This window comes from Gymnoscopelus microlampas (genome assembly GCF_963454915.1).
Source record: "Gymnoscopelus microlampas genome assembly, chromosome: 10".
In the NCBI taxonomy this organism is placed as follows: Eukaryota; Metazoa; Chordata; class Actinopteri; order Myctophiformes; family Myctophidae; genus Gymnoscopelus; species Gymnoscopelus microlampas.
Window position 1 is genome coordinate 36,041,185 of NC_139947.1, and position 27,042 is coordinate 36,068,226.

Below are 27,042 nucleotides of genomic sequence, written 5' to 3' on the forward strand. Positions count from 1 at the left end.
ACATGAGGACATCACGCTCAGTCTCTGGTGAATTTTGACAAAGAAGAAATCTCTCTGGCGGGGTAACAGACAGAAACCATATTTTGTTGCCGTCGGGCAGAAACCTCTTATCTCCATATTTAAGCTTTTTGTGTTTTTTTCGTAAAAATATGTATGCCCTACTTTATCATACAGTAGCCTATACTACAGCGCCACACAAAAGCATCAAAAGTAGCAGATCCGCAAGCTCAAAACGTGGCGCAACTTTTGCAATTTTTGAATTTGAATCCTGAAAAATAACAGTTTTGGACGTATGAGGTTTCCGCCCGACAGACACGATTTGCACCATTTAAATAGAAGGGACAATGCATTGTTAATGCACTGAACGGTACTAAAGGGGAGAGAGAGAGACACAGCATTTGAGTATCACTGACCACAGATCTATGTCATCCTCCATCATCGCACAGTTGTCTGTTGTCTGGGTGTCTGTCCAACGTTGTGGAGAGGCGTCATGTTCTGGGAACAGTGTTCTGATCCATTCCCTGTGGACATGGCAAGTACAGGTCAGCCTCCTTTTAGCCATTGTCCACATTCTGACAGGCAATTGGAGGAGACGGTGCTACAAGAACCCAGCAGTACATTGTTAAAAACATACCTTTAGAGACAGTATATGGAGTACATTGAAGGGTTTGATTGATTGATTGATTGATTGATTGATTGAATACTTTATTTTAGACAGAAATGTAAACTCCAGTGAGCTCCAGTCAGACATTTGGCTTCAAAGGATAACATAAAAAAAAGTACTGGGGACTTGTTTCCAATTGTGGTCCTATTCATAAGTACAGGGAATTCATATAAGTACAGTAGAGGGAGCAAAGTCTTAGAACAGGGGTCTTCAACGGCCAAGGACCCCCTAGCTGAGAGAGAGATCAAGCAGGGACCCCCTCTATATTGTATAAAATTGTGTTTCAGATTAAACTTTTTTTTTACTCTGTCTGCTATTTTTTCCCTCTACACCTATACCTCTTTGCCAAAAATAGCTGATCTACAAGCTCACAACGCCCTGCACTGTAGATCTGCTATTTTTGGCTAAAGTCCTCCTCAGAAAAGGGATGCTAGGGTTTAAGTGATTAATGTAACTTAATGTAAGTTAATGTAACTGTAGTAGCTCTGAGGACCCCCTAGGGGTCACGGACCCCCTGTTGAAGACCCCTGTTGTTAGCAGATGGAAAAGGTTTAAAGGATAAAAGAAAAAAACATCACCAGCTGTAGCCTACCCTACTGTACTGCCTGGCACTGAAGACAATTTGTGTTTCATTAAAGTCTACAAATATTAGGGGATTTTTCTGGATGTGGAATATCAAATCCATACAGTTTCTAAAAGTTTTATCATTTAACATCACGACATATAGTCTCTAAAGTGCATTCTTCCACATGCAGTGTGCTGTAGGGTAGGCACCACCGCTTGACTCTACTGAGGGGAAAAGGAAAATGAGAGGTTTGTAAGCAACAGGAAAGCCGCTATGAGAACACATTCCAGCCCAGACCCCGCAAGAGAGACAATAAGGGGTGGGACGAGAAATCCTATTTAAAATCTGTGTGTAATCTTGCCTTTGGATCGGGAACAGGCCAGAGTTTGTGCGTAGTTTATCAAAATGGGACTTACTTAGGAGCCGCGATCTGTGAGGTTCTCAAAGCAGGAAGAAGTCTGGTCTTGTTCCAAAACTTCTGGTTGGTGTTCTCGGGTTTATCAGTGCAGATTTTGGCACAGATACATAGTATCAGGGCTCGCCTCGCAGCTTCCAGCCCTGGCGACAATGTTGCGACATTGTTGCCATTCCCCGGTTAACTCGAGTCATCTCCAACTGCTTTGAACTTGTCGCAGATGTCATGGATTAATGAGGCACGTCTGTTTTATCGGAGCAATTTGAACATTAAAGACGAGTCCCTGGGAGCGCCGTGTGCGTAAAACTAACAGTGGTTGATCCACATCGAAGAGGGAAAGGATGTGAGATTTCTGGATTTTAAACATCTGTTTTAGTTGAAGACTTTTTGCTTGTTCTTTGGCCAAAAGTAAATGGTTTGGTCGTGAAATGCTGACGCGTGTTTAGGCTGAAAGTATTTTTTTTACTTTTCCTTGGAAATAATTAGGCTACGAAAGGATACGTCGATACTTTGGCCGTCTATCATGGGAGACGTACATTTGTCAACTTGAAATCGCTACTCTCTGGAAAATAGGTAATGTAGCCAACTGTAGCTTAACGTGATTTTTATGTATGTTATGTATTGTGTTAAAATGTATTGTAAAATTACCATTAGCAAATGACTCAACGTCCACGTGTTTCCAGATAAGAATATCAGCGACTACAGGTGATAATTATGTGAGTCAACTGGTGCTGAGCCAGCTGAGGTGAATCTACCTGGCTGGCCTTGATGAGGCGGCAAGCGTGAATTGAGTGATTGGTTGATGGATTGATTGATTGATTGATTGAATACGTTATTAGACAGAATAGCAATTAGCACGTATAGTCACACATTTGGGTTAAAAGGATAACACAAAAAAGTCCTGGGGACTTGTTTCCATTGTGGTCCTATGTATTTAATTCATCAACACAGCATAGAAAATAACACCAAAATACAATGTCATCAACAAATATAAAACACTGTATGATGTTTTAGTTTTTTGAGAATTGTATTGTCCATTGTTCTTGTGTTACAAATTCTCTTCTCTTCAAATTGAAAACCCTTCTTGAGGAAAATGTTACCATAAAGACAGACATGATAATTGAATGGATATTTATTTTATAATGTAATATCCTGTGCTGTTTCGGGGACCCAGGCCAGTACTTATTATCACCACTTGCTCTTAGAGGAATGATGATGAGCTGGTTTGCCTGATAAACATTCATTCTTAATTGAAATATTTGCTTTAAGATAAGCTAAGGAGGCTGCAAGGCTCAGGCTGCTTTAAATCTACCTCACTATATTTGTCTTTTCTCTAACCCCCCATCAAACACACCTGGACCCAGGACCCCCATGCACATAAAAGTGTGTGTGTGTGTGTGTGTGTGTGTGTGTGTGTGTGTGTGTGTGTGTGTGTGTGTGTGTGTGTGTGTGTGTGTGTGTGTGTGTGTGTGGGGCAAGCAAGGTATGATGTTTCAGGTGCTTGAATATCAATTGATACAATAATATTATTGCATCAATACACCCCATGTAATATGTAATATTGTACCCCATGTAATATGCTATGTTACATAGGCCTATGTACAGTACAAGCACACAAACACACACACACACACACACACACACACACACACACACACACACACACACACACACACACACACACACACACACACACACACACACACAGGTTCAAGGTACATAAGAGTAAAACTTATTTTGGTTTGGCGTCCTTCAGACAATGCAGCAGCATAGGTAAAAAAAACATAAAAAGATGTTTAAAGAAAAGAGCGTGCAAAAAGAGAATAAAACACACGCACACGCACACACACACACACACACACACACACACACACACACACACACACACACACACATACTAGGTATCTGATGTCACAGATCTTCTCTCAGGTCTGATTTCAAGCGAAATCAAATGATAAAATCAGCTAGATCAGTTTGGGATGTTTTATTTATAAATTTGTAACAATCAAAGCATGCATGTTCATTAATCATCATTATCATCTGCAAGTCTGACGTTCACAGCTGTAATGGGCAGCACAAAAACAAATGGACTTGTACAGAAAACATATGTCCTCCTGTGTCTCTCTTAGAGATATAACTTGCAGTGCATGTGAGAGCATGCTCACAGTAGCTGAGGCATAAAACTAAAAGCCTTGCTTTGTCTATCTATGCAACGAAGATGCAATCAGACGTACCGGTCTGTCATCACAACAAAGCAGCCAGTCGCAACTCACAACAGTCAGAGGATTAAAGATTTAAGGTTTTATTTACTAAACAAAATACATAAAACGCACACTAAATAATATGAATGTTTTTGGATACCTTTCCACCTGAGCCGCACAATTGTGCAATTTACATTTGTGCTAACCACATGAACCCTAGCATCGCTATTCTGGGATGAACATTCGGCAAAAATAGCAGATCTACTACAAGCTCACAGCTTGCAGATCGTCTATTTTCAGCAAAGAGATTTGGTGTAGTGGGAAAAAAGGAGGGAGCCTAGTATATTGTCCCCTGGGGGGACAAAATCATAGATCTTGTAGATCGGCTATTTTTGGCAAAGGGATTTGGTGTGTCGAGGGGGAAAAAATGAGGGGGCCTAGTATGACCCCTGGGGTACTTGTTTCCAGAGAAGGAGCCAGATGAGGCCGTCCGATGATGCAGTCTGTACCCCCCCCCCTCCCCTCTCCCCCACCACCACCACTAAAACACCACACATCATCCAGATGGAATGAGAGATCTCTCTCCCCAAAGTCAAACCTATGTAGATGAGAGGAAGAGATGACAATGGCTCTCTTCCATGCTGGGTCAGCCTGTTTCCCCATGGGTCACACAAGTGTAGCATTGACAGATAGGAGACAAACAGGAGAACGCAGAGAGGGAGGAAGTGTGTCGGAGACTAAAGTTGTCAGTGTGTATGATATAGGATGTGATTACGGCCCCGTTCTTCTACCCCCAGGATCCTACGGAAGATAATGTGATGTCTGGAAAAATGTGAACAAGTTATGCTCCTCCATTGAGAATAAGGCAATTGTGTGGGAGGAGCTGTGTTTATGTTACTGCTCCGCTGGGCCCACAGATTAACCACCGCTGACATGAACGCTACATGATACAGGAAATAGCCTACTTAAGTCTTTCTTGCTTGGTAAAAAAAGAAATATGCCTTGTGGTTTTAGTATGTTTAAAGCTGACTCAGTATGATCTGTTCTCATAAGCTTAGCTGGAGTCCAAACATTGCTACGGTTACCCGACAGTCGACCTTTCATCCTATATACTGTACGTATATAATATATACGTGCCTCAGATCAGTGGTTCTCAAAGTGGGGTCCGGGGACCCCCAGGGGTCCTGAGGGGGTTCTAGGGGGTCCCCAGCAAAAGTAGTTAACATAGCGTCACAATCATTTAAGCCACTTTATCCATTTATACATTGGCTATTCAAAAATAGAAGATGTACAAACTCACAGCTCATCACTTCGTGCCACGCTGCCAACTTGAACATTTGCTATTTTCTATGAAAATGTTTTTTAAAAACCCTGGCACAAAACCTTTTCAGATGAGGGTCCCAGGCCAAATAAATATCAATTTGGGGGTCCTTGATATGAAAAGGTTTGAGAACCACTGCAGAAGATGTTGCATGTAAAATAATTATAACAATAAATATATAAAATTATAATAACTGGGCCTAGTTACATTTGTAACTAAGGCCTAAATGTAACATAGGCCTAGTTACCGAGATGAACGTAACTCAGCAAGCACATACTAGTGATGTCTTGATTTGACACCTTGATGTAAAACATTTTTTCAAATTGATTCGATTGGCAGCATGTTCTCTCAGTGAAGCCAGTGTAATGTCAAAGATATTTAATTACATTTTTAAATCATACACCAAAAGTAGTATATATTACGTATTTATTGTCATCAAACATTTGTCCTCTGTGTGTATATACCCTTCAACTAGTAGGCTACTGACGTAAGTTGTTGTGAGTGACTAAATATATTTGAATAGTTTCCGGTAGTTTGTTCTATTTTTTCTGGCACATAAAAGCCAAAGGCGGATTTCCCTGATTCTGTGCTGATGTGTGGAATTTCAACAGACAAATACCCTTGTGTGTTTCATGAGTTAAATTGTACTGTAGGAAATGTGTGTTTATTATGGTAGTTTCTATGGGAGCTGTTGACGGATGTACAGTACATATTAATGATAGGGTACAGAAGACCCACTCACCGTTGAAGATGCACATAAATATGCCCAGAGGGAAAATTTGCATAGCAACATGTATGTTTTAATAATTGTATAAACCATATGATGCTTATCGTGTCCAGTCCAAAAAAACGAAATAAAGAAGACAGAGGTTTCTGCCTCCTGAAAATCATCAGTATCTAACAATACTGGTCCATATTGATTGATCCATTGAAACGATTTATTTATTCTCGAAAAGAGCATCGGTTTACCCTCATTTGCAATGCTGTCGAGATTACACACATAAAAATCAACAATTAAGACATATACAGATATAAAACACAGAAACAACGAAATAAGACCATAACAGAAAACAAGTTAAAAGCAGTTGCATAGTGAGGTAGGGAGATTTAAGAGCAGGTTATTAAATTGTCCATAGGATATCGGGGCATACATTTTTAGCGTGAGTTGTAGATTGTTCCATGAAATTGGAGCATCATGGCAGAAATTAGTTTTCCCAGTTCAGACTGAACAAGTGGAACCTCAAGTGTAAGCCAGTAAGCCATATTGATAGATACCAAGTGTTGATAATAAGGTAATCAGTCAACTGATTAGCCCATAATAATACATCACTACATCCTGCCATCTATTACCACAATTACGTACATGAAACGCCCGGGATTCGAACCCAGGTCTCCCACGTGGAAAGCCAACATCTTAGACATTGGCTAAAGGGGAATTCCCCCTTGACCGGGGGCGATTTTAGGCAGAGGCTCTGAGCCACGACTGCTACACACACACACACACACACACACACACACACACACACACACACACACACACACACACACACACACACACACACACACACACACACACACACACACACACACACACACACACACACACACACACACAGAGTAAACGTATGTTATCATAAGAGGACTACAGGAATATCATAATCAGAAAATACAACCTTTGGAAAAATACATTTAATTATCTGGAGTTGTGTTGTTGTTTGGGGGGGGGGTAGTTCTCACAATGGTAGTGTGAGTGACATGATAGAGGTGACCCTGGGCTAGACAATATACATTATTAACCACTTAAACCCTATATACTTCAGGTTAACTGTCGACTGTTTGCTCACATCAACGTACGTGTAAACGTGATTAAGGATCATATTCACAGATAATGAAGCTACTTTGTCCTCAAGTGTCAAGAAAAAAGTTTGAACTTGAACTCTGACAGAGGTGAGATCAATATATAGCATTGTGGTTTCAAAAGTTGAAAACCAGCCTTCCTTCTCTCTGCTCTAACTTCCTGTGTGTCTTCATTGTCAACTCAAGGTGATGTACCTAAAGAAAATGCTAGACTTAAAAAAACACTCAGAATTTTTCTATGTACTGTACATTGCTAGGATCTAATACTAACGGCATACTTGATTGTTGTGTATTCCGTTGTCAAACCACATGTAAAGCCTAAAAAAAGACTTTCTTTGTTTATTTTGTATTCACTTTATCAGTTAAACCACTCTAGATTATGTGATAGTTTCTTATCAAGTTTGGGTTTTGAAAGTCGTACGTGACTTGAATATGCTGTTTACTTGCAGAGTTTACAGTATGTCATTATGTGATTATCACAAAAATAACACTCACCCCACATACCATTGTGATTACTCCGCTATTTCATATGCACAGATTACTGTGTTTTGCCGTGTTTTGTTCTGCATGAGTTGAGAAACAAAAAATTCCCTTATGAATAGATTTTTGAGACCTAGACCTAGACCACCGATTGCCGATTTTGACCGATATTTTGACAAAATCTACAACATTTTCAAATCAATTTGAAAAACTTTTGGATTTGATTAAAGTTGAATTTGTAAGCAAGCTAATATGTAAAAAGAAACTCTAAACACCCCCCTCTTTAAACCCTTTAATAGATCAAATTTTTATATTAAGCATTTTAAACTTCAATATGAAAAGAACATTTAACTTTAATTATGCAATGAACAAGCAAACATGTATAGAAGATACACATAAACTGAACTTCATTTTATTTAAAAGGTTTTCAGAAACAGCTGCTCACAACACGTCACAATGTGATGCATTGTGATCTTGTAGATATCCTATTTTTGAAAACATTTTTAAAGGGATTCTACTTAACTTGAAGCCTAAATTTAAAAAATATTTATATATATATATCTTCCATTTTTCCCCCTCTATCAGCCACTATATAATGATGCTGGGGTGTTTTCCTGCATTGAAACTCTTTCTGAAATACGTATTTTCCCTACTATTTATGTTTTGACATCCGGGTATCCGGGACGTAAATGAAATGAAGTGCATGTGCGTGTGTGCGCGTCCGTGCGCGTCCGTGTGCACAACCCAGCGAAGGTTGGCCAATCAGGTGGCGAGTTCGAGTGAAACCGAATGGAACAGGCAGCCATGCTTTCATGTCCGCTGTTTTTGGTTTTGGTTTTAAAACTTTAAAGCGCTCTCAAACTTATTTTTTGAGGCACGGAATTTACTTTTAAGATATCGTTTGGAAAGAATTTAGTTGTTTAACTTCATAGACAGGTTTCCTGTTAGTAAACATTGAGAGGAATATGACCGCGCAGCTGCGGGGGGAAGCCTATGGGTGCGTTTGGAAATTACGCACCGGAGCACCGGAGCACACTCGCCTATTAGTTTGTATTGGCCAGTGCGCTCACTGCCGCTCAGGGCTGTATTTTCGAACGCGCCTTCCACCCCCAGGCATGCGCAGATTGCGCATTCTGCTCTGTGATGACGTCGCTCGGAAACCCGTCTATATATGTGGTCAATTAATCATGACAGAGCCTATTTGAAAATAAAAATTCAGAGAACCAGCAGGGGTGGTCAGTGACACGTATGTATCCGAATAAAGCAACCTATTTTCGGCATAGCCCCTTCAAAAGTCCCATTGCGTCATATTTGCTGGTGGTGGGGAAAATGAGCTGCTGATTGGCTGAAGGGGAGCGAACTGTTGATTGGCTGAAGGGGTTGTCAGTCAACGGTACTAACTATTTGACAACAGTTTTTTTTATCTCTGAAGTTGCCTAGAAGAACCACATATCGGCTGCATAATTACCGATATATCAAAAAAGTCAATTAATAATAGATATATCAGCCAAACTGATATCTCGGTAGGGTTCTAGTTAAGAAGGTGAGTCTAGTGTACTTGGTATGATGGCCTTTTCCAATATGTACTTTTAAAAATGTTTTATCTAAGATAACTTTAAAATGTATGAACACTTGTGTGTTCATTAAGATATCGTTGCTGTCGGGCAGTAACCTCTTATCTGCATACATATTTTAACTTTTTGTGTTTTTTCATAAATTAACTACTATGACCTACTTGATCATACTACAGAGTCACACAAAAGCATCAAAAGTAGCGGTTCGAAACGTGTCGCGAAGCGACGTGTTTTGAGCTTGTAGATCTGCTCATTTTGAATTTGAATTCTGAAAAGTAACAGTTTTCGACCCGACAGAGACTTTATGGTCAAATTATGCACATGCGGAATTAGAATGGGCTTTCTGTTATTGTACATGGCACATGAGGACATCCATGGCTGTCATCATTTAAGTTCCTATCATTGTGGTTTTATGATCATCACATTCCTGTGATAACCCCTCCCCCCCCCGCCCCATTCTATTCACATTTTTATCTGAATGACTTTGAACATTATGCAACATAGCACATCTCTTGTGTCGAGTCTCAGAATACAGTGCACTGTGAGTCTACCGCTCTCTCTCAAAGCCCTCCTGCTCGTGTGACCCTTGGCAGCCGGGGCCCAAACAATGTGCAGACCTGAGTCTCGCTAGCCAGCCAGTGAGGGTGCGGCCCCTCAATGGCAGGAAACATATCCATCAATATTTACTCTGCGAGCAGGGCAGCCTAGGAGCAGACAGGCCTGGAGCCTGGGTAGCATGAGGCTGCAAGTACAATACACACTGTCTGTCTATCTCTCTCTCTCTCTCTCACTCTCTCTCTTTCTCTCTCTCTCTCTCTCTCTCTCTCTCTCTCTCACACACACACTCACACACACACACGCACACACAATCAACATAAACACTAAGTGGCTGCTTGGGGAAGAGTGCTGTTACTGCGGCCTTTCCCTAAAGCCCTCTCTCCCACCCATCGCAATTACAGTGCAGGCAGACAGGCGGGACCCTGGCCTGGCACAGTGTTGTTTTAGCCCTCATAGCACCCTCCGCTGGACTGTCGTGGTTTTACTGGGTGCTTGCTGCTGCCTATTGGGTTCTGTATTCTATAGTAATATAAACCACACACAGGTTATAAGTTGAACATTCAGAGGGATTTCCCTGACATTATTCTAATGACTACTCCTTATTTGGGGATTTCCAAGAAATTCAAACAAATAGCTTGAAGTTTGTCGATCTTCTCACAGCGCAACACCATCATGTGACGAAGCATACAATAGGGCTTAAGTGGTTAATTTCGTCTGACGTAGGGTCTTTGCATGTTCTGTGTACTTGTCATCTCATCACATTGATTCTATCGATGCCAGTTTGTGTAATGCATGTTTTCTTGTATGTGTCCTGCTGTGTTACAGAGATGGGGAGCTCCACACTGGTTGCAGTACTGCTAGCAGGAGCACTGCTGTGGAACTCTGCTGTCCATGCAGGTGAATTAAAACACACATGTATACACACACACACACACACACACACACACACACACACACACACACACACACACACACACACACACACACACACACACACACAGTGTAAAGACAAGAAGATGTGTGCAACACACCCAGACAGCAGAGATGGCAGTTGCATAAAGCTGCCACTTAACACAGTAAATACTGTAGCATTCCACCCATTCCAGTCAACCTTTAATTATGCTTTTCAGACAAGTATGCAGCTGTCTGTTTCAAAGCATGTGTTGTGGATTTGAGAGGTTGGATCCCTTTTTTTATGTGCTACAAAGTTGCGTAAAGTTTTTTTTTTTTAAATCTGTTTGCGTGTACGTACGCATGTACCTACGTACGTGTGTGTGATGACTGATGTGTGACTGTGTTGCTTGTATTACTTGTTTGTGCACATGAGTGGCTAGGTGTGACCACTTTAGTCTGTGTGCGTGCCATGCACGCTTTTTCCCTACTGTGGGTACATAAGAGAGACAGCCTGGCAGGCTGGCACACATCTGCTGTTGGGAACAATAGCAGAGAGGAAGTGTGAGTCTTCCTGCTGTGTGCCAGCGAGTTGAAACATTCCTAATTCGTCCTTTCCCCCCAAAACCACCTTGATATTCAAATCAAATCAAACTTTATTTATATAGCACATATACGATTGAAATTGACCAAAGTGCTGTACATGGAAGGCATCAACAGAACAGGCCTGTGCAATAACATTGTCACAGGACATGCAAAAAATATAAACATGAAACAAGGATAAAGATTCAAACAACATTAAAAGCTAGAGAAAAGAAATGAGTCTTGAAGAGAGATTTAAAAACCTCATTAGTCTGAGCGCTTCTAATAGGAAGGGGTAGGCTGTTCCAGAGCGTGGGGGCAGCAGCAGCAAAGGCACGGTCACCCCTGGTTTTTAGTCTCGAGTTTCAGGTTGATATCTCAGTCAGGTCCCTCGTTAAGTCAACGAGACTAAAAGGATCTTAGTACCAAGATGCTAATGAGAAAAGGGGGGATTCTACAAAGTGGGATGATGAAAGGAAGACAAGAGAATATCATATTCACATGGTGAACATTTTGCTTTTACCTCACACTCGATGGTGGTGGGGGGTGGTTGTTGCTCTCTAATTCTATCTTTCCTGTCACACATTCTGTCTACTTCTATCATTTCACTTTTTGTTTCTTGCTGCATTATTTTTTTCTTTCTTTCATTCCCCGACTCTGTCTCACACACACACACACACACACACACACACACACACACACACACACACACACACACTTTAACTTGACTACAGTGACTTGTAACTTGACTACAGACACACATACCATCACACGTATTTGTTCATTATTTTTATAACATTTACTCAAGTAAGCAGAGTAAGAGTAAGAAAAGTATCTGTACTAACTACTTTTTATTCTTCTCATCATGGATCATCATTTTGTGCAACTACACAGAGGCCCACTTCTAGGCCTTCTACCCAGAGGCCTATTTTATCCACTACACACACACACACACACAAGGACGCACAGACCTCACACCACACAGATTCACCAAAAATACCTTTCCTGGCTAACCAAACGGCCGCTGTAGCCTTGCCCTTCTCTGAGATATCATGCAGCTGGCAGGAAATGTAGTGAACATATCTCTCTCTATTACACTGGGGTTTCCCCTCCAGGAAGTTAAAGGTCCCATTACGAGTATAGAGTATTTTACCCCTGATCCATGTAAGAAAGCTGTATAGAGGAACTGTTTTGACTTTTGGACTCATCTCTTTTAAACTTTTAAACTTTTCTTGACTTCTCCAGATCAGTCATCATTGGTGTCATCATCAGAAGGTAGGTGTGTGTGTGTGTGTGTGTGTGTGTGTGTGTGTGTGTGTGTGTGTGTGTGTGTGTGTGTGTGTGTGTGTGTGTGTGTGTGTGTGTGTGTGTGTGTGTGTGTGTGTGTGTGTGTGTGTGTGTGTGTGTGTGTGTGTGTGTGTGTGTGTGTGTGTGTGTGAGACTGTAGTCAAGTTAAAGTAGTTGTAAGTGATATTTTTTGTTGTTACAAATAGTTTAAGCGCTATATCCAAACTAATTTGATTGATTGAATTATTTATTGACAATATGCACATAGCAAAAACAATGTACACAGGGAATAGTCAAAAGGATAGACAGAAGAAAGCCAGAAGCTTATTTCCATCGTGGTCCTGTTGAATACAATACTCATATGACAGCTGTAGACTCTTGTAATTTGCTTCAAAATAAAAAAACAGAATAGGCAAAGATCAAACATGACAAAACATAAAAAATAGAGGATATATAAGTTAAAAGAAGAATGGAATACAATAAAAAAAACAACACTACAATAAAAAGGAAAAAGATAACAACACACTTAAAACATAGCTCAAAGCTTGTAAAAAGAGACTCTAATTCAAGCAGTAATGAACTCTGTATGTTTATTTGTTCCGAGTGCAAACACTGAGAGTACGTGTTGTTGTCCCATCATGTCCTCCAGTCCCCGGAGACGATGACAACGACAAGCTGCTGTGCACGTGCGAAAACGAGAAACGCACGTGCGTCAACGGGACCTGCAGGGGAGACATCTGCTTCTTTACCAGGGTACAGGACCATGAGGAGCGAGGCTGTTTCTCCCGGGTCAATTACATGGAGCAGTGCTTCACGTCCTTCGCCAATTTCTACGTCCACTGTTGCAAAACAGACCAGTGTAATGCCTTCACCACGGCGCCTCCAGATCCAGGTCAGTGCCTAAAAGCAGTGGTTCTCTTTCCACCATATATTTCATCCATGTTGCGTCACTCAGAACCCTAGTCACATTGTAGCTTGCTCTAGCGAATGGCTAGTCCTTCTGGTTCCCTGTGCCAAATCTGAATTGGGAAAGACATCATTGGTTCAGCATTGGTGCACCTCGTTCTTGGAACCTTTTGTAGCCAGATCTTAAACTAAATACCCTATAGCATCTATTGGCCATTTTAGGATTTTACTTAATAACCGTATGCAAGGTTTTCAGGTTTTAACTGATTGCTGTCAACATGCAACTCTTTTTAACTGATTGTTGTCAACATATTGACTTTCTTTGTTGTTCATATGTTATTTATTTGTGTGTAATCTCGGCATCATTGTAAATGGGGGTCTCTCTCAATGCTCTCTCCGAGAATATTAAATAAAGGTTGAATGAATAAAGAGCATGGTTATTTTAATGATCAATCAATCGATTTTACATTAATTCATTAATGTTATATATTATGTTATATTATCATCAAGATCTTGTGTTTTTTTGCCAATTATTTGCAATATCCTCACGGCCCACCAGTGGGCCCTGGCCCACACACATTTTGAGGATCACTGACCTAAAGCCTCTCATTTAGATAGAGTTGCCTTCAATTTGTAGAGCTGAATTAGTACCAATGTGGGCCCCATTAGAATGGACCATGTGCATGAATCAGCATCCTGGATAATGTACCATTAGGTCTACCGGGGCCATCCCACTCCGAGCACGCAGACTTGTGTTCCTAATTCAGTCTTGGAGGAGGACACAATGATGTTAGTCTGCACACAATGAACCACACTATCCCTGGTGTCACTATTTTATTTTATTTTTTAATCAAAATGTTTCACACAGTTTAAAAAAATCTTTCAGGATTTGTCAAAATGATTAAACATTAAAAAAAAAATTGGGATCTCTGGAGTCAAGGCTTCCCAATGAAAAATCAGTAAATGCTGCCCCCTTGTGATCAGTTACTGTAAATGTCATTTCAAGCCCACTTTTTGGACTGAAGCCCAGTCTATAATGTTATACCACTCTGTTGTCCAGTTTTAAAACAAGATTATTCCCTACAGCTTCCTCGAGATAAAAAAGAGGAAATGTTTAAAAGCTTTGTGTTTGCTTGCCCTAGCCTTTTAGCAACACTAGACAAGATCTATAGATGGTGTCAAATGTGTGGGTGCACCACTGAGGTGTTCTTATAATAGTTTATAATTTAGTCCCCTTGAGTCTTTTTTTTTTTGTATTTATCACTGAAGATTTGTCCTCTGCATTTTACCGAACTATTATGAGCAGTGGGGAAGTGCCATTACGGTGCCCAGGGAGCAGTTAGGGGTTAAGTACATGTATCTCGCTCAGGGACACTTCGACACTTCGACTGGGGTGGACGGGGGTCGAACTGGCGACCTTCTGATTACATTACATTTACCCACTCAGCTACGGCCACTACAGCTAGAATTGCCACCAATGTCAGTAATTGGTGGCAGTTCTTCCAGTCATTTATTCCTGCACTGATTAGTTTAGTCTTCCTGGGAGAACAGCTTGCATTAATGTCAGTGCAGAGACTGTTTTTTTTTCCCCTCAGCATTTGCTGGTTTCCTATGTTGTGGTGGTGGCAACTTCTCCCATCCTCTCTTTTTGGAAAACATTTATTCTGATTCTATCTGATAGGGTCCTCTTCTTGCGGACTCTGTCACCTCATCAGACATGGCTGGTCAGCCAGTGGGTTAATAGGCTCTGCATTAGTCAACTCACCTCCTGTACACTGTACATGAGTAGAGGTAGATGAGCTGGATGATGTCTTTACCACAGTGTAATAGTACAGTGGTTCTTGACCAGGATTTTTTTTTTGGGGGGGGGGGGGGGGGGCAGATGAAGTGACAATTTAAGGACTTTTAAGACCTTGTTAATACCTTTTAAAGAAAAATTATATGAAAAAAGACCATTATTGCATCAAACGTAATCAACAAACTATACTATAAAAACTACAAACAATTGTCAAATAATATAAGAAAGAGGCAAACATTTTGAAAATATCAGATTTACAAGCTCACAACAGCTGTGAAAATATAAACTATTTTCACAATATTTATCTGTGGGAACTGAGTCAAACTAAATGTTATGCAACTCCTACAATTCCAAGTGCTTGTCAGGGTGGGGGGTCCCCAGTTCAAATATGATTATTTTGGGGGGTCCGCAGTTCAAATAGTATTATTTTGGGCAGTCCCCAGTTCAAGTATGATTATTTTGCGGGGTCCCCTGTTCAAATATGATTATTTTGGGCCATCGCAGCCTGAAAAGGTGAAGAACCACTGTAATCGTATGTACACTTGGGACAGGTTGAACGGTCGCTGTGCTTTCACCTGCAGACAATCAAACATGCATATAGTGTTGTGTGTTGCAGCAGACATGTTAACTTTATAGAAATAAAGATCTACTGTGCTGTGACAGTAGAAAGCTCTGTGAATGTGTATATAAATTAAAACTTTCTTCAACCCTCCTACCACAGGCCGTTGCGGCAAAAAATAGCCTGTACTTAATCAACCATGCCTGGTTATACAAATAAAATAAAATGTAAAAACATGTAATTTCGCACAAACTTGACTAAAATCACCTGCTGCAGGTGATTCAATTGAGGCGGGGTCTACTCCTTGACTCCTTGACTCCTTTCCCCAGGAGCAGGGTCCCCAGGTTGTGCAGTGGTCGACCGTCCCAGATATTTCATTAGTGCACCTGGAAATACAGATTTATGTAGGTCTCAATCTACAATAAGACTGAGCAGCCTGACTAGTTTTTTTTGGTACTAATCGCCTAATAGGCCGTTTTTGCAAAACACTTTATTTTTCTAAGTGGTTTTGTCTAACCTAGCCTCATTTCATAAAGTAACTCATCCTGCACACACAGCCATTTTATGTACACTACCATTTGAGAATTACGGGTCAGATGGAACCAAAAAAGATAATAATTTATCAAGCTAACTACTGTAACTTGGCTCTAACTAAGCATACATGTTCAGATTCCTGTGGGGGCCAAGGGGATGGGGGGCATATTTATGTTCTATCAAAAATATATCTTCCCCGAAAAAAGAAGTTGCCCGAGGTGATCGCCTATACGAGTGATTCTGAACATTTTCAATTTCAAGGACCCCCAGTTTGATATGCATTAGGCCCCACGAACCCCCATTTAAAAACACCTCTGGGACCCCAGTTTATACTGTGAAATCCACAGTGTTAATTTAACTCTTGAGAGGGTACAAATGGAACAGGTCCATATGTCCACTATCTGAGTTACAGACCTGTAAGGGACCATTTGGTTCCTAACTAGTAATCATCTGGAACCCCCTCAAGGACCCAGCATTGAGAACCAGTGGCCTGTAACACCTGTGCTTGGGACCGACCCTGTCTGTGCTCTCAACTGTATGTGTATGTTTGTCCAGCTGGAACGCCACCTCCCGAAACTGGCAGCTTGGTACTGTGGGTAGCAGTGCCTGTGCTGGTGCTGGTCATCGTAGCGGTGGGCGCGTGTGGCCTGGTGCTGTGGCTTCGTACGCGGCGGACACACTGCAGGCTGGGCAGCGCTGACGACCGCGACCTCACCATGATTAAGGTGCCAAACGGGGATGACCCTACATATGGGGTGAGAGCCATTAGAGAGATACATTGCACATTAAACACATTAAAAGGTTCATTAAAAAAAGACAAGGTACTTGGAACCTTTTTATTTATGACTCGCTTTCTCTGTGTTTCTCTCTACCTCTCTTTTTTGCTCTGTCTGTCTGTCTGTCTTGAATCTTGAATCTGTAGGACATCTATGATGAATTCTGCACATCAGGCAGTGGGACAGGACTCCCCTATTTGGTGCAAAGGACCATGGCCAGACAGATATCACTTGTGGAGTGTGTCGGTCAGTTGATTTCTTTACAATCACAATCACTGGTAGATAGTCCAGATAACCATATAGTGAATCAACCACATAGCCACGGCATCCCCAGTCGGGTTCCATCTGCAGACCTATGTTGCATGCCCTTATCTCTCTCTGCACTGTTTCCTGTCTCTACTATTCTATATAAAATATAAAATAAAAAGTCTCATATCAGAGAGAAGTCTCAATGATAAGCAAGCAATCTATTTATTTATTTTTTGTTAGTGTTCTCTGTTCATGTAATGTGATTTAACCCTCACACCCTGTAGGTAAGGGCAGGTACGGTGAGGTGTGGAGGGGAACATGGATGGGGGAGAGCGTGGCAGTGAAGATCTTCTCTTCCAGGGATGAGCAGTCCTGGTTCAGAGAGACCGAGATCTACAACACTGTACAGCTCAGACATGACAACATACTCGGTACTGAAATATTCACTCTCATAAGAACATACTCTCCTGTTTCTTATCAATCATCTGTTTATTGATATCACCCAATGTAGTTATGCTGTGACATAAACACTTTGTTTTCTTTTAGGTTTCATAGCCTCCGACATGACGTCCAAGAACTCCAGCACCCAGCTGTGGCTTGTCACACACTTCCACGAGCTGGGTTCTCTCTATGACTACCTGCAGTACAGCAGCTTGGACCCCGAGAGCTGCCTGAGGATGAGCCTGTCTGTGGCCTGTGGGCTGGTGCACCTGCACACAGAAATCCTCAGCACCCAGGGCAAGCCGGCAATCGCCCACCGAGACCTAAAAAGCCGCAACATCCTGGTCAAGAGGAATGGACAGTGCTGCATCGCCGATCTGGGTGAGAGAGCTGGAGGGGGGAAGCCAAGGATTATTGTAGGAAATGCTCCATCGTTATTGTTGTCTTGGAATCCGTAGAGATCCATTGGATGTTGTTGTTGAAATGCAAAACATTCCTCTGAATTTTTGTGTTTCTGCTCTATACCCGCTTTGTTCACAGGTCTGGCAGTAATACACTCTCAGTCCAATGACTATCTGGATGTGGGTAACAACCCTCGTGTGGGCACCAAGCGCTACATGGCCCCTGAGGTGCTGGATGAGACCATTCGTATGGACATCTTTGAGTCCTACAAGCAGACCGACATCTGGGCCCTTGGCCTGGTCTTCTGGGAAATCACTCGCAGGACCATCGTCAACGGTATCTAACCAAACACAATAGCCAGTGGGAATGTTTTTTCATTATACTTCATTGACCGGAGTCCCTTAGGGGTACAGAAAATAGTCGATATACAAGCTCACAATGTGTCAACATGCAACACGTTGTGAGCTTGTAGATCTGCTATTTTCGGAAACACATGCACACAAAATCAAACGCATACATACAGTTGTACATACATACTGTAAACAAAATCTATTTTAGCTTGGCAGCAGCACAAGTGAAAATGAAATGGCACAATACTTTTTCTCGAATTCAAGGGATAACTGTTTTTTTTCCAGGATCACTTGGTTTATGGCAGTGGTTTTCCAAAAATGTATTCACCCAATTACTGTAGATACACCGGAGAGAGTTGTTCTAGAGGTGCTTTTGCGTGGATCTATATGGATGTATCTTATCCACGCATTCAAGCACATGATGTTGAAAACGTGTGATCTCTGTCATGGTGTCTGCATGTCTCTGTTAGAGTATGTGTAGGAGGCAGTCAGCCACAGCTCTCTCAGTGCGCCAGTGTTTTCCTAGCTAGCTGGCTGTTCGTATGCGGAGTCTGTGTCTGCCTCTACTATCCTCTCCAATGATTAGCTCTTCAGTAATTATAAACAGTCTTATCTGGTGTCAGCACTCGCTCTCACATAGTCCAGATGCCCGTGAACACGCACATGCAGATGAACGTGCACACACTCAGACACACGCGGACACAAACACAGACACACACACACACAAACACAGACTCATGCGTGTGCGTCAATACATGCAGCAAAATAATATAGACCCCCACACACACACAAATGCATGCACGCTCCAGCACACACACTCAGCAGAGCTTGTAGGGCTCCATCCCAGTTGAGTCCCCAGGGAACCAGTATCTTTCCCCGCTCTCGTTCTGTCCAACATACTTTACAGAACTCCCACTTCAGGCCTATCAGAAGTTATAACGTGTGCTATTTCAGTCCTGCATGCTGTGAAATCTACATTCTGTTTATACACACTGAGGGAGACATACATAAACAGGTCAATGCTTATCTAATCCTTTTTCTCTGTTTGATGATTATTCTCTCAAGTCTTCATATTTCATGCAAAACTCGCTGACACAGTGTCCACATTTTTCTCACCAAATCCTCCTCCCCAGGACATCCTGAAGTCTGATTTTTACTTCGTCATACATAAGTTTCTACTATCCCCGGATCGGCTATTTTCAGCGTGTGACACCGATGTGCATTGTGCAACGGAGTATAAATCAAGCATAAGCCAGTTCAGTCAGTTTTGTCAAGATAAGCCGTGTATTGCAATGATATTGCATTAAAGTTGGCGCTGTGACTCTGCTCCTGTGATACTACAGATTATCTGCGTAAACATGACACAGAAGCTGATCACTAACCTCCCTGAAGCAGAGCGTAATATACCGAGTTATTACATGAACATTACTTTGAACCCTTCAAGGACATAAGTTAAGAAACACAGATGGAACATCATACAATCCTTAAAAAATATATCAACACTATGTCCCTTTAGGGGCTCCGTACAATCCACAGAATTCATACATTTAATTGTGAAGAACTGAATGCCACAGGGAGGAAGCAATGCTCCATTACTTCATTGCAGTGGCATGTTCTCTGTTCTGGACAGAATTTGAGAAGAAAAACGATGGACACTGACTAATTGTTCTTTTGTCTTGTTTTAGGAATAGTGGAAGAGTACCGGCCTCCCTTCTTTGACATGGTGCCGTCGGACCCCAGCTTTGAGGAGATGAAGAAGGTGGTGTGCGTGGACCAGCATAGGCCCAGCCCGCACAACAGGCTGCACTCCCACCCGGTGAGCCATCGGAGGACACAACATGCACATGCATACCGAGTGCGAATGCACACACTACACATTTTATCCACTAGAACCCTATATACATATATACCAGGGTTGCCCAGGCTTCTATTTTAGGTCTACTCCTTTTTCCCCTCAATATCAAATCACTTAAACGGACAATAGCCGATCTACAAGCTCACAACGCGCCGCAATGCCAAAGACGGTGGGAGAACCTAGACTTCCAAACTTCGATTGATTTCCTATAGGTTTAGGAGACCAGAAGTAGCAAGTGAGTCTCTTATTTCCAATGGAGAAGTGATCATGAGCACAGATTATGACTGATTATTTCGCCCTTTAGTCAGATTAGTCACTGAAGTAAATATTGCTCACCATTCCTCACAAGCCACATATGTTCCGAACATTCTGGTCGTTTCAGACGGACAAATCAGGAGGAAATTATCTTTGTTGGAGACCTGCTGTACCATTTCAACAGCACTGATCATCATGGGGAGTGACCTTGCCCACTTTGGAGACCATTTTGTGAACCATTTACTTGGTAATATATCAAGGATCTTTGGCAACACGAGGAGTTGTGAGCTTGTAGACTGGCTATTTTCACCAAATGTTCACCCCAGAATATGGACGCTAGGGTTCATGCGGTTATACTCAGGCCATTACTCATTGTTGACCTCTCCTAACCTTTCTGGTCCAGACATTCACAAATACACACACTTGTCTGAAACGCATGAACACAAAATCAAACACAAACTGTGAACACAAAATCTATTTTAAATCCTATAGACCGAGGGGGAATGGCATCACTCTCATTAGACTGTACAGTGACGGCCAGCAATTGAACCATTCTCTAATAGTATTTTATTAACGATTAGTATTCTAATAGTTGAATTGGAATTTATTTCAATGCCCAGCTCACGTGCACCCACAGGACAAAGCCGTATAATTTTGCATTGTGTGTATACCATTATATTTCATCTACTGTATGTCTCACACATAGACAAATACCAAATATATTTTGCATCAGATACGCTGTAAAATCCTGAGTGTTAATTTAACTCTGAGAGTATACAAATGGAACCAAATGGACCAGTGTAAGTGGCCTTGGGAACCAACCCAAGCCATGGGGCACATAGGTTAGGAGGATATCTCCTGTTTCTGTAGCGTGAGGCAGCTTGATGTACAAGTACACCCCCTGGACAGAATGACGCAGGCACTTACCCCTAATCCAACCCTTGATGCTGAGTGCCAAGTAGGGAGGCACTGAGTACCATTTTTATAGTCTTTGGTCTGACTCGGCCTGGGATTGAACCCCAGCCTCCCAGTCTCAGGGAGGACACTCTAACCACAAGGCTACTGAGTTGGTAATGGACCCGTAGGGGTAACTAAATTAGCTAAATGATTGATAGTTAGGAACCAAATGGACCCTTAATGGGTCTGTAACTCCGCGAGTGTACAAATGGAACCAAATGAACCCGTCCCATTTGTTTTTCCATTTGTACACTCTCTGAGTTAAATGAACACTCTGCATTTTCCAGTGTAGACAGAGAGAAACACCACTACATACAATACTATAGTATTTGAAACACTGCCGAACGTCATTTGGATTCCATAGAAGTCAGCATGTCTTCTATGAAAGCATGCACTGAAAATAGGCTATCTACAAGCTTACTGACACTAACTGTAATGTGATTGGCTGACTTTGCAATAGTATAGATTTGCATTGACTGTGGAAGGGTTAGGGGTGTAGACTGCGTTGTAGACTATTGGCCAATCACGGTGCAGGATTGGTCAGTGTCCAAAACTCACTTATAGGGGGCGGTTACACCACCCCAAAAATCACACCCAGTGTGAAGTGGGCGGTGTGTGGTCATCACAACATGACTCACTTAAAAAAAAAAAAAATTTAGAACCAGGATTTTGGGCCTTGCTGAACCATCGCTACCCCAGGACGAGGCCTCTTCCTGGGGTAGCGATGGGTTCAGCGAGGGCCAAAATCATGGTTCTCCCCAAAAAATCTAAAATGTTTCTAAGTGTCTGCATGGGCTCCAGAGCCCCCCTGGAGGACCCCCGGCCGAAAATCTCAACTTTTTTGAGAACCAGGATTTTGGGCCTCGCTGAACCCATCGCTACCCCGGGAAGAGGCCTCTGTCCTGGGCATAACTATCCGATGGCACAGGTGGGCCTTCCAGGCACCTGCAAGAAAATTCCCGGAGGCAGGAAGGCAGGCGCCCACCTCCTCGAGGGCCTTGGACACTTAGAAAATGTTTTGATTTTTTTTTGAGAACCAGGATTTTGGGCCTTGCTGAACCATCGCTACCACAGGACGAGGCCTCTTCCTGGGGTAGTGATGGGTTCAGCGAGGGCCAAAATCATGGTTCTCCCAAAAAAATCTAAAATGTTTCTAAGTGTCTGCATGGGCTCCAGAGGTCCCCGGGGACCCCCTGGAGGACCCCCGGCCGAAAATCTCAACTTTTTTGAGAACCATGATTTTGGGCCTCGCTGAACCCATCGCTACCCCAGGAAGAGGCCTCTGTCCTGGGCATAACTATCCGATGGCACAGGTGGGCCTTCCAGGCACCTGCAAGAAAATTCCCGGAGGCAGGAAGGCAGGCGCCCACCTCCTCGAGGGCCCTGGACACTTAGAAAATTTTTTTTTTTTTTTTTGAGAACCAGGATTTTGGGCCTCGCTGAACCATCGCTACCCCAGGCAGAGGCCTCTGTCCTGGGGTAGCGATGGGTTCAGCGATGGGTTCAATCTCAACTTTTTTGAGAACCAGGATTTTGGGCCTCGCTGAACCCATCGCTACCCCAGGAAGAGGCCTCTGTCCTGGGCATAACTATCCGATGGCACAGGTGGGCCTTCCAGGCACCTGCAAGAAAATTCCCGGAGGCAGGAAGGCAGGCGCCCACCTCCTCGAGGGCCCTGGACACTTAGAAAGATTTTTGGGCGGTGTAACCGCCCCCTATATGTGAGGTTGGGACATTGACATTTGCTGCACTGTGATTGGCCACCCATTGTACCCCCCTACCCCTGCACTGTGATTGGCCACCCATTGTACCCCCCTATCCCCTACACATTCAATGCAAATCTATATTTTTCTTTAAGTGAGCTTCCATCACTGTGATGACCACTTGCTGCACTGTGATTGGCTAGCGAGACACATGACACATGTGCATAGTCCTATACATTTTTATGCACTTAAAAAAAAAAACTTTTATGTTTTTTTCTAAGTGAGTCATGGGTCTGTGATGACCACACCGCCCACTTCACACTGGGTGTGATTTTTGATTTTTTAAGTCCATACTGCTATTCATAGGGCTGCACATGTGTCATGTGTTTCGCTAGCCAATCACAGTCCTGAATTTGCAAAGTCAGCCAATCACATTACAGCTAGTGGTGATGACACTAGCTGTAATGTGATTGGCTGACTTGACTGGCAAAAGTATAGATTTGCATTGACTGTGGAAGGGTTAGGGTTGTAGACTGCGTTGTAGACTATTGGCCAATCACGGTGCAGGATTGGTCAGTGTCCAAACCTCACTTATAGGGGGCGGTTACACCGCCCCAAAAATTACTTACTTACTTACGCCTTACACCCCTACTGGGGTATAGGCCGTCGACAAGGGACCTCCAGAGTTCGCGGTCACTGGCGTTCTTTTTTGTCACGGCTGGTGTGGCCGACTTTAGCATCAATCTACAATTTCTTCAACTGGTTGGCTTTATGTCTACCAAAACATCATAATTCTACATATTGCTAGTGTGTGTGGGGGCTCCTTTCATGCATCGCATATTAGGACTTGGCCTAACACTTTTTTTTTTTCCAGTCGTGAGGTTTTATTTTGCTTTAATCCATGTATGTATGTCTTTGTAGATCCTGACAGCCATTGTGAAGATCATGAAGGAGTGCTGGTTTCAGAGCCCGGCGGCACGGCTTACTGCCCTGCGGGTGAAGAAGACCCTCTCCAAACTGGATCAGGACAATGACTACAGCACAGAGAAACTCAAACAGGACCTACAGTAGTCTTCTAGACCAATGATTTTCAACCTTTTTCATTTCAAGGACACCCCCCCCAGTTTGTTATGCATTAGGCCATGAACCCCCCCATCTGATAAGATGTTTTTCTCTGGGAACCCAATCTAAACTGCAATATAAACTCCTCTGTGTTATTTTACATCTGAGAGTTATAGACCCGTAATGATTGAATTCACACCAGCAGCGGTATTTCGCCACCGCCTTCTGAGAAAGCAGCGAGGTTCGATGCATCGTCTCATGAGGGGAGCGACCACCACTTTTCCCCGCCATGGCGGGGGGTGGAGCCGGCAAAAAGGGAAGCGTCAAAATTGGGAAAGGTTAAACTGCGACGCTGCCACTGTGTGGCAAGACAGCCCGGCAGCCAACCAGAAACGCCGTTATGTGCTCTGAAATAGGCGTGGACTAAGCGTCCACACTGAAGATCGGACGCGCATATTTCATTGTATTTTGCGAATGTCTGCATTACGGACATTCGCTCGCAGCTGCTCTTGTGAATTCAGCCTGTACGGATCCATTTGGTTCCAAACTATCAGTCATTTATACGTGGAGACCCCCTGGAACCCCCTCAAGGACTGTTGGGGGTCCCTGGACCCAACATTGCGAACCACTGCTCTAGAGAAAAGCACCAGGTTCAAACGAGGACACAAGACTGTTTTGTGCCATCTTCATGCCGCACAAGGTGCATATGATTAGCCCATATTTCAGTTAGAGAATAGAATGCTGGCTGCAGCCACTGTGTTCTATTAAATCCATACGCATTCAGTACCACTGTCTAGACGCTCTAGCCCTCAGGGCCATTCTATTTGTCCAGCCTACTTTTGTATCTGCAATACCTCATTCTATTGCCTTCAACCAGGGGTTTTCAAACTGTTCATGTCATGGGTCCCCAAATCGATTGTCATATGACGTACCCTATTTCAAATGATTCTGTCCTTTAGTCCCTGATATGAAAATATATTTTTTGTTTAAATTAAATTATCAAAATTTTAGAATTGTACATGGACAAATGTATTAATAGTGGTGATATTGAAACAAATTGTAGTCATACATTTTTGTTGTACGTTTATAATGATTTAAATTGAATTATACTTAATTTAAATATAACTATACTCATTTAAGTGGGGGCCTCCTAATAGTCCCTCAAGGACCGCTGGGGGTCCCCGGACTGCACTTTGAAAACCACTGCCTTAAACCAAAAATCAGAGGGCAAAGTTATCCCTTGAATTCCAGGGAAAGTATTCGGCAATTTCTTTTCTTTCATTTTTTTCCCCTCCTGCGTTTGTTCTGCTGCCAAGCATTTGGATTGGACAGTAATCCACCTGAAAAGGCAGAGGTCTAATTGCTGGACTCTATTTTCCCACATATACAATACGTTTGACAGTAATGAGGTAAATTCCACTTTGAAGAGTTGAAGGGGAGGACAAGCCCACACAGTGTAATTGCTTATCTTCCTGTGAAAAGATGAGAGGAGGAGTACCGTACATCATCCTCCTGGACTGTCTGAAATTAAATTACATCTACAGCATTAATTTAACCCTTAGCGTGTACGGAATGGAAACAAATGGATCCGTAAGGGTAACTTAGCTTAGTAAATTAGCTAAATGATATAGTTAGTAATAGGAACCAAATAGGACCCTTTGTTGTTCTGTAACTCCCAGAGTGTTCCATTTGTACATTCTCAGAGTTAAATTAACACTCAGGATTTTATAGTGTAGAGAGAGACGGTAACCGAGAGAGTAACCAAAGGGATTTGGTTACATTTGTACAGCCTTGGAGTAACAAATGGATAAATTAACACGGTGGATTTTAATGAGTGAAAAGAAAGGCCCTGGTGCTGTGAGGGAAATGTTCTAATCTAATCACTCTCTCGCAGAAGATACTGCAAGCTCCATGCATATTTAGATTTTTGTAAAACTAGTAACTAGAGATCTACACCTCCGATGTATACTGAGCTATTTAGTTGTATATATTCTTATGTTGTAGATTATTGTATTAGTATTTGATGTATTGTAAATATACCTTTTTTAATATCAAAGATATTTGATTATCTTCTACAGTATATACACATGACATGTTAATTTTATAGAGCCCTTTTTTTACTTTTATAATATGCCACAGAATTACTATTCCCATATAACCTTAACCCAGCATCATGCAGTTTAGAAAATCACAATCGATTAAAGGGAAACAAAACAAACATCACGTTGTATATATTGAATAAAGAATTGTATTTCTCAAAGGCTATTGGTCAAGGTTGTGTTGAATTTGAAGTTACTGAACAATACTGTATGGTCGACAGCCGATACTGTATGTGCAATTCTCACATTTTCCAATGGAGGTCATCAGAGAATAGTTAACCTGATCTATTTGTGAAGTAAGCGTAATTCTGCAGTCTAGATGGATTTGTCCAGTGGTGAACACAAAGGAAGTACATTTACTTGAGTACTGTAGGCTACTTAAATACATGTTTTAGTATCTGTACTTGAGTATTTGTTTCAATACACTAATGCATTGATATAAAAAACAACATGTATGTAGGATTAAAGTGGTTAAACTGATTATATATGGCTATAGGCCATTAACTGATTTTCCTGGGGGCCGATGTGTGTGTGTGTGTGTGTGTGTGTGTGTGTGTGTGTGTGTGTGTGTGTGTGTGTGTGTGTGTGTGTGCGTGCGTGCGTGCGTGCGTGCGTGCGTGCGTGTCCTTTGACAAGACAGATGTGACATAATCCAGTACACTGCCAAATGTGTGTATTACACACATTTGTGTACACCCAGT

The 27,042-nt window shown here is 42.2% G+C and overlaps 1 protein-coding gene across 1 annotated transcript; it reads left to right on the plus strand.

Annotated features, from left to right (window-relative positions):
* The first annotated feature begins 1,535 nt into the window (after window positions 1-1,535).
* Window positions 1,536-26,503, plus strand: acvrl1 (activin A receptor like type 1). The gene is made up of 11 exons (XM_084070198.1): window positions 1,536-2,217; window positions 10,461-10,532; window positions 12,354-12,383; window positions 13,045-13,287; window positions 16,748-16,947; window positions 17,115-17,214; window positions 17,502-17,648; window positions 17,764-18,039; window positions 18,199-18,396; window positions 20,096-20,226; window positions 24,102-26,503. Exons 2-11 carry the CDS (start codon window positions 10,463-10,465, stop codon window positions 24,249-24,251), a joined length of 1,545 nt encoding a protein of 514 aa, XP_083926324.1. The 5' UTR covers window positions 1,536-2,217; window positions 10,461-10,462; the 3' UTR covers window positions 24,252-26,503.
* The last annotated feature ends 539 nt before the right edge of the window (window positions 26,504-27,042 follow it).

Bases quoted from the DNA above. Each gene is read 5' to 3' on its own strand.
- acvrl1 (XM_084070198.1), top strand. From the start codon at position 10,463: ATGGGGAGCTCCACACTGGTTGCAGTACTGCTAGCAGGAGCACTGCTG. The intron at 17,215-17,501 runs GTCAGTTGATTT...CACACCCTGTAG, and splicing joins ATCACTTGTGGAGTGTGTCG to GTAAGGGCAGGTACGGTGAG. The intron at 18,040-18,198 runs GTGAGAGAGCTG...CTTTGTTCACAG, and splicing joins GTGCTGCATCGCCGATCTGG to GTCTGGCAGTAATACACTCT.